Source organism: Arvicanthis niloticus, chromosome 5, assembly GCF_011762505.2.
Source record: "Arvicanthis niloticus isolate mArvNil1 chromosome 5, mArvNil1.pat.X, whole genome shotgun sequence".
NCBI lineage: Eukaryota > Metazoa > Chordata > Mammalia > Rodentia > Muridae > Arvicanthis > Arvicanthis niloticus.
In genome coordinates this window covers 25,383,468-25,392,269 of record NC_047662.1, presented here as the reverse complement: position 1 = coordinate 25,392,269, position 8,802 = coordinate 25,383,468, and the positions used below count along the sequence as shown (strand labels likewise).

The window sequence follows — 8,802 nt, the reverse complement described above, 5'->3', positions numbered from 1 at the left end:
CATCCTCGTCTTTTGGTAAATGCCCAAACGTTGCCCTCTTTTTCTGGCAATTGGCAGCAAGTCAGGATGTGTGGAGGAGGGAATCAGTTCTCTTCCATTTTGGCCTGCAGCTTCTTAGGGACATGCCTGCCAGCCAAGTTGGAGCTGGAAGGGAATTCTCGAACAGATGGGGGTGCACGTGTAGAAGAAAATAGCTGCTCTACCATCGTCTATCTGAGGCTCTTCTCTAAGCTCAGCTTGGGCTGCCTCACTACATAGGTATGCAAGCGTCTGCTCAGTTTCTTAAAACAAAGGGTTTTCCTCCCTGGATAGGGCTGGGTGCTTAGTTCTGCCAGAGGGCTGTGGTTCTTATCTGGGGTGGGGGTAGGAAAGGCGTGAAGAACTGCGAAGGCAGCGTTCGTTCGGCAGAAATCATTCAGTGTTCACTCAGTGCTCTTCTGGGCTGTTAAAGGAACATCATTAAGATTCTAAGAGCAGACTGAAAGGCAGGCAGAGTAATGACGTCATTAGCCAATGAGCAGACCAGTAAATGGGGCACCTCAAACATTCCTGTCCAGAGCCAGGGGAGAGAACGACAGATGGGCAGGTTCTGAAAGCAGAGGGAGAGGAAGGCCTCAGAAGCCTTTGAACAGGCAGAACTTCAAACCAGACCTCAGAGAGGTGCTTCCTAGGCTCCCTCTGCCCGTCTGCTTTCAACTAAGAAGTGGAGAAGCACTGGGTAGAGGTAGTTAGTTGTGGGGCAAGGTTCCCATGCCTGTGGAACACTGATAGATCTGAAGGAGCAAACTGTTCTTTTAGCTTAAAGGTTTGTCCTTTCTCCTGAAGTAAGGATGGTGTTCTTCTTGAATTAACTGTTATTTGATATCAAACTCTACAGCTATTATTTAAGAAGTGGTCCCTCTAGTCCTCTCAGGTGACTCCAAAGATTTATTTTTGCAATCTGGGAAGAGGTAGGGGCAGTTCTGAGACCAAGACCACAGCAGGCCTGTAAGAAGAATGCTGGACAGAAAGGCAGGAGATCCTGACATCTTGGGTAGTCACTTCTCTAAGGTGGAGTGGCTTCCCTTCTATTGGATTTAGACTTCCAGAGCCTACCCACCCAGGATAATAACTAAAGGCTGTCCTAGAAACCTGAGCGAAGCCGAGGAGGTAGGGCTGCTGGGTATTTGAAACATGAATCCTTTTTTTCTGTCCTCTGCGAGGGACCAGACTCGAGGGGAGCAGCAGTCCGATGGAGCAGTGGGCAGAGATTCAGTGAGTGGCAAACAGACACCACACAGGGTTGAAGCTGAATGTATTTTTACTGAATCAAGGCAGCAGATTATATAGACCAAAAGTTGGCAATGATTACAGAATATTAGATCAGGTGATCATATAAAGGTCAGACAAAATTCTAAGAAAAGCTTTAATAATTCATGTAAACTTTAAGCACTTAAAAGATAGTCATTGTGATAGTCATCCCTGGCCTTCCAGCTTTTGTTTCCTGGTTTCAGCTGGCTCAGAGTCTTCATTCTGTGTCTCTGTTCAAAGACCTGAACATCTGTTTTATACCAGCTTAAAATCCATTGCTTTGATCTTTCCTCTAAAAACCATCCCCAGTCCCTAGACTGGAATCTTCCTAACCAGTATTTATTAGCCTTGAATAGTTGTTCTTTAAAGCTCTCCTGTTGTTCCTTGCTCAACAAACACCAAGGAGGACGGGACCTAACCTCTCCAAGAAAGGCAGACCAAACCAAGAGACATGTTTACCTCCTCCATTAATCATCCTGTCCCCATTCCTACAAACGCTTGTGTAAGGAAGAGGGTCATCGGTGGGTTCTGGAATTTCATAATCTTTCCCCTGGGATTTTGGAGGCATCCATAATCTGTTTCCTCTAACATCAACTGGGCCCTTTTGAGACATAATAGTGACAGTCTCTTTCATGGGAAAACTACTTTCATTTGCATTTTCTTGGAAAAGAGTCTTTTTCAGGAGTTTTAGCAAATAACTCTTCTTGCTGCAACGGGTCCCATATGCTGTTCCCCCGCTTAGGTTTTTGATATCCTGTTTTAATCATTGCTTGAAGGACAGGAGGAAGTTTGGCAACAAAAGGAGGAACTGATCTCAATGGCTCCTCAATGTCTAATTTTTGAGGAACATGACCTTCTTGAACACAGAAGCGACCCCCACTGCCAATCCCGATAGCCACAACACCAGCACAAATCATTGTAATCAAAGGAACTGCAACAAAGCTCAAAGGGGTACTTAGTGCATGGGTACTTAGTGCATGCGTTTTTCCAGGAGGCTGAGTTCCTTGGACTTTGTGCCTCAATCCAGTGACCAGGTCACACAGACTCCACTGGAGTGGGCGTGGCAGTCATCAGTACAGGCATCTTCTGAAATTAAATCCAGCCCTTCACAGACACAGCTAACATCTCACCAGACTGTCTATATGAGGTTTCAGACATCTACTTTATTTATTTACTGAATTTTGTTTTAACTATTGCTTCTATAAACAGGATTCTGACCACCCCCAGGCCCAGCCCACAGATTAAAAAAAATAAAAAACCAATTTGAAAATACAAGCTGAAGCTACGTTAAGGACATCTCTGTATTCAAACAGTAGCCCGGTGATACATTTCAGGATAGCCACTGGACTGCTTTTAAAGGTTATCCCAAAGATCACATTCCTGCCGTTTCTGGCTGAGTGCTCGGGAAGGCCAGAGTTTCCATCTACGACGTGTTTCAGCTGTTATGGAGGAGTAAATTGGCTGGAATGGCAAGGCAGGTGCTTATTTATTAAGGCATTCCAACACTGACCAGTTGCCTTTGTGACAAATGGAAATATTTACTCGACAGGTGCCTCCAGTGTGTTCGCGAAGACACACACACACACACACACACACACACACACCCTCTCCAAACCTTTGATTATTTAGGGAATAAAGGAGGACATTAATTTCTCATCCTATAAAAGCTCAAGATGGGCTTCTTAGAGAATGAGCCTGGTCCATTTCTCCTTTTTCTACCCACTTCTCTTTAACAAGATGAAAGAGACACCATCATTTCAGAGAATTCATCCTGGTCATTAAAACCTTTGATAGAGATGGTAAAACCCAACACCGATAAACAGGAAATAATTACCAAAAGCTCCTCTAACCTTGACAGGAACAGTACATACACACAGTTAAGAACACCACACATTGAGACAAGCATATCAAATAGCTAAGTGTGTACCACATATCCGCACAGACTTTTGCCTAGTGTAAGACTGGCTTTGTCTAGAAAACACACACACACACACACACACACACACACACACACACACACACACACACGCATGCACGCATGCACGCACCAGACAAAACTTGGCATGGTAACACTTGTCTGTAATCTCCTTCCTTTCAGGAGATGGAGGCAGGACTTAAGTTTGAAGCCAGCAGTCTAGGTTTCATAGTGAGATCCTGTCTCAAAATACCCACAAAATGTGAAGAACAGCAGGTCAGAGAGGCTGTCCAAGTATGTTGCTAGTTATTTTCTCAGCAGGAGCAGGAGACTTTAAGAGCACTGGCTAACATAGGTGACAATCTATTATTGCTGTCCTTGTATCCTTGCTCCAAGGAAGCTTAGGTCCATAAAGGGATCTAAAGAATACTCTCCTTCCTGCATCTACCCACATTCATCCAATCTTCACACCGGACAGTTGTTCTTGGAGCAACAATTTCTGGAGAAGTCGGGTTACGAACACCCACCAATTTCAAATTACTGATTCTGGTTTCTCCTATTTCCAAAGGGAAAATGCCCTGAAACAGCATGGTTTCCTAAACAGACACACTGGCCAACCAGGGATCCATAGGAAGGAACTTGAGGCACTGCCTGTCTGCTGTCGGCTGCCTGGTCTTCCCCCCTCTGCAAAAGCAGCAGCACAGGGATATTTCAGGCTCTGCCGATGTCAGGCTCCTGACATGCACCATATGTAGCTGCAAATCCCAATCAATTCCAACATTTCTTAACTGCTGGAACGCCTTCCTCAGCACTGTAATTTACCCTCAAAAGAACAGGGAGCAAGCACTTTCTCCTTCCCAGAACCATATTCTACTAAATGCTGCCACCCTCCCATGTCCTACTGAACAACCTACGCAGAGGAAGGCAGAGAGTGCTCCTCCGAAGCCCGGAACAGACGGCCACAGCACATACGCTACTGACGAGAACTTTTATTTCTTTTTAATGACATTAACACAACTGCTATAAGGGGGAAGACATGATAAAAAAAAAAAAAAAAAAGGCGGCACCAACCTTCAGCTTCACAGTCGGCCCTGACAACAAAGCACGTAAGTCGGAGCCCAGACTGGACGCAGAGACCTCTGTGATTTAGGCTCCTTACCTACTCGTCAACTATTTCTAAACAGCACGTCTCTGCTCTGTCAAGACCCCTATGGTAAGAATGCCATCAGGGATGATAAAAGACAGGGGCACAGTTAAATGCACATAACCCTTACTCAAATTTAAAAATACAGCAAGAATTTAATCTGCAATACAAGACTTAAGAGATATGCAGCTCTGAAGAGATTAAACCCCAGGCTCTGCCCATTACCATCTTTAAGGCTAACATGAGTTTTCTTTGGCTTTTTTTTTCTCCTTAAAGAATGCCATGTTAACCACTACAGAACAGCTCCCTCCTCCCCCAGTCCACCAGACTTAATTAGCTGCTAACGCTTTGGAAAAACAGAATTATCTGAGCTAGAGGAAATGTGATTGTCACATTTTCTAGTTAACCTGTCACTCATCTGATCTGGCAAAGGCAATGCTCCCATTATACATTCCATCTTAATTCCTCCTGGTACCAGGAGAGCAGGAACATCTCAGAGTTCTGCCTACGCAAAATGCTGTCCCTTCACCCCGTCACCCACCATGGGACTACTCAGCCACCATGCTGGCTACCCCAGCTATATTTAACCTGAACTTTGTTTTGGTCCCAAAGGTAGACTGTTTGGATTGTTTGGCATATCTCAGTCTATCAGGCTAACTTACAACATCTCAGACAAGTGACCACTGAGGTCAACAACAACCGTGCCCACCAAGAGAGGCGACTGGAGTATTGCCTTTCAAAGTCTAGTCACAGAATCGAAACCAAATAACCAAGGAATAGAAAATTTTTTCTGGGGAAAAAAAAGAGTCAAAAGTCAAAAGCAGGGCGTGGTGGTGCACACCTTTAATCCCAGCACTAAGAAGGTAGAGGCAGGTGAATCAGGTAGGCTAGCCTGGTCTACCAAGCCAGGAGGGCTACACACACACACACACACACACACACACACACACACACACACACACACACACAAAAACATCTTAGGGTTGGGGCTGGAGGGAGAGAAAGTTCTTTCTGGGCATGATGGTGCATACCTTCAATCCTAGTATTTGAGAGGTGGGGCAGAAAAATCAAAAGTGCAAGACCATCTTGGGCTAAATAGTGTGTTGAAGGGGCTAGCCCAGGCTTAACAGGAGACCCTGCCACAAAAAAAGTAAGGAAGAAAAAAAAAAACTTGACTGGATAAAAACAAACACTTGAGAACATTTATCCAAACCCACTAAAGGCTTGAAAACAAAACAAAACAAAAATAAACAAACAAAATCAAGATTTTCCTAATCACAGTCACTTTTTTAGGCGAACAGTGGTGATCCATGCCTTTAATCCCAGCAGTCAGAAGGCAAGGCAGGCAGATCTCTGTGCATTAAGGCCAGCCCAGTCATTAGAGCGAGTTCCAGGACAGCCAGGAGTATACAAAGAAACCCTGTCTTGAAAAACAAAAACAAAACAGAACAAAAAGATCATTTTTCTAGAGTGGAGTGAACTACTTAGGGTGGGTTAGCCACATATAAAAGGAGACTAAAGAAAGAAAAGCACACAGAGGCTAGGCAACTATGAATCACCTTCACAGTGACTACAGCAGCAGGAATGTCATATTGTAAACCCTCTCAAAATGATGTCTAGAGCTGCCTGTGAGAAATACAAATCTTCTAAGACATCCATTAAGACAGTACACAGAGCCTCTCAGCTTTGGTTGGAATGCCACACCTTACTCAAGAGCCCGTGGTGTTGTGGTGCATGGGCTCAATCATGCTCTCCCTAGATGCTCCAGTGCTGATGTGAGACAAGGGACCACATGCTACAACGCTAGCATCCAGGGTGTACAGGTGCCTGTAACCAACAGGAGAGGCAAAAGAGTGACCCTCTGAAGGATTCATAGGAAGAGTTTCCTTGCATAGCAACAACACATAAACTTGGGGTTCTGCAGAAGAAACTGAAGACTCCTAGACATCTCAATTGTGCTGGCCTAACAAGTCAAGATTCTGGTGGTATTTCTTCAGCAGACAGAGGGCACTCTGAAAGGCATGTCTAAGTCTAATAGGATATAAGAACACTTCCTGTAAAGCTTCAGGATCAGACTAGTCACTGGGAGTGGGAAAGGGGAAAAAAAAATCTTAAAAGGGGCAGAGAAATCAACCAGTCACAAGACCACAGAGTATTCAACAAGGATTAATCAGTTGTCTTCTGTCAGTTAAGATGTGTAAGATTTCAAACATTATGAACAAAATATATTTAACATAGAGTAAACCATTAATAATTTTTTTTAAAGTCAGCTAATAGGTACAGAAAGGAGAGGATTTACATTTTTAATCTATCCTTTCAACAGAACTTTTCTCCTCTATCCTATTTCAAATGTACTGAATTGGCAACATTAAAATACTGACAAGTATTCAAGAAACTCAAATTTAAAAAGAGGGGTTGTTAACAGTGATTTCTATCTATTCACAAGTCAACAATAATAACGCCGGCTCTTAGCCTGCGAAACAACCTCTTCCTTACAGTAGACTGAAATATTTCTTTCGGGTAGTACAAGTAGACTCTGCCTGCGCTTACAGCTGGTACTTTACTTAAAGCCTGGATGTTCTGACTTAATACAGGCCTTCAGAAGGAAATTACCTTCATTTAAAATTTAAAAACAGCAACAACAACAACAAAGAACAAACAGAAAAACACTACTTAGCATTGCTGAAACATATACATCAGACAGACACACAAACTGGGGATGGGAGGTGGTTCTCATTAAAAAAAAAATTCAAGACAGTAATGGGCATTTCCAAAAGGTGACAAATTCTTTAAATAAAAATCTTGTGAAAAATAAAACTCAAAATATACAAATAAAAATAGCAGAGGAAACTATGCTGCTGCTATGGACTGGACCCTGTCACTGTTGTCACTGTTGATGGGGTGAAACATATGGACTGTATGAGAAGTCTGGGAGGCGCTGGAAGCGATGGTGGCTTCGCTTGTTTCTGTCAACCCACTGACTCAGACTGTATCTCTGCAGAGGTCTCTGTCGGAACCGGGCATAATTTCTATTGAGAGAAGGAGAACAAAAACAGAGGATTTTCAGCCGGAATGGTCATTTGTGTACAAATAGCTAGCACAACTCTTTTTAAAGGTATGTTTATTTCAGACAGGCAGTGGTGGCACTCAAGAACTTGAGAGGCAGAGGCAGGCCAGCCTGGTTTACAAAGCAAGTAAGTTCCAGGACAGCCAAGGCTACACAGAGAGACCCTGTCTTGAAACCCCCCCCCAAAAATATTTTTTTTCCCTAGAAATCAGATTATATGTGTTGTTGTTGTTGTATGTTTATTTGAGACAGGGTCTCCCTGCATAGCCCTGGTTTCTCTGGAACTCACTATGTAGACCAAGGTGCCCTCAAATTCACAGAGATCTGCCTGATTCTGCCTCCTGAGTGTTGGAAGTACATGCTACCATGCATAGCTAATATTATATTTTGATGTTATAATTTTAGAAACTTCATACTATTTTAATTATAGGAAAGCCATCATAAATGCTATCTCCTTCCAACTCTCAACATCCCCTCATTCCTACATAGGTACTGTTAGGATATGTGCCATACACACCATGTTCTATGGAAGCCAGCCTTGAATGTGTAAGAGCCGGGCACTGTGTGTATACCCATAATTACCAGCACTGGGAAGTGAGGGCACTCTCAGCCATGAGTGCAAGGCCAATGTGAGCTGCATAAGGCCCTGTCTCAAATAAACAAAACAATTAAAGGAGAAAAACAATTTCTCCTTCTAGAAGTATTTAGAGCAGATTTGTATTTCACTGCTTCATCAGACATGTGCCTCCAACAGGACAGCCCTGTCACATAGGTCAAGGTTGCTTAGACCACATGTGTTAAATTATATAAAAAATCCCCAAAGAAGGCAAGTCATCATGTGAATATCATATAGTAAGTTGAGAGACTGAACAGCCAAACACAAAGACCCATAATAATAATGTCTGAGAGTCACCTATAAGCCTGGCGGTGGTGGCACATACCTTTAATTCCAGCAATAGAGAGGCAAAGGCAGACAGATCTCTGAGTTTGAGGCCAGCCTGATCTACACAGAGATATCCTGCCTCAAAGAAAAAAAGACTAAGACAGAGACAGAGAGAGAGGGGAGAAGGGAAAGAGGGGGAGGGAGAGAGAGAGAGAGAGAGAGAGAGAGAGAGAGAGAGAGAGAGAGAGAGACTGAGAGAGACTTGTAGTCATGTTCTAGGTGTGGGTTCTGAGAAAGACCCTTAATAATTTGACACAATCTCAATTCCTAAAATGTTGCCAATAACTATTTAGGAAGTTTGTCAAAGACATACATTTTTAGTCAGGTGTGGTGGGATCACATATGTAATCCAAGTACTGAGGAGGCCAAGGCAAAAGAGAGTCAGCAAGATGGCCCAGTGGGTAAAAGTATCTGCAAATAAACCTAACAAACTTGAATTCAAT

At 43.4% G+C, this 8,802-nt stretch overlaps 1 protein-coding gene across 12 annotated transcripts in view; it reads right to left on the bottom strand.

Annotated features, from left to right (window-relative positions):
* Window positions 1-1,282: 1,282 nt before the first annotated feature.
* Window positions 1,283-8,802, bottom strand: part of S100pbp (S100P binding protein) — a 44,494-nt gene continuing 36,974 nt past the window's right edge. For all 12 annotated transcript variants that reach the window (XR_013110444.1, XM_034502263.2, XM_034502269.2 and 9 more), the window contains one exon: window positions 1,283-7,378. Coding sequence is in view for 11 of the 12 variants with exons in the window: in XM_034502263.2 (XP_034358154.1) it covers window positions 7,237-7,378 (142 nt within the window). In the remaining variant the exon portion in view is untranslated. The remainder of the gene's footprint in view (window positions 7,379-8,802) is intronic.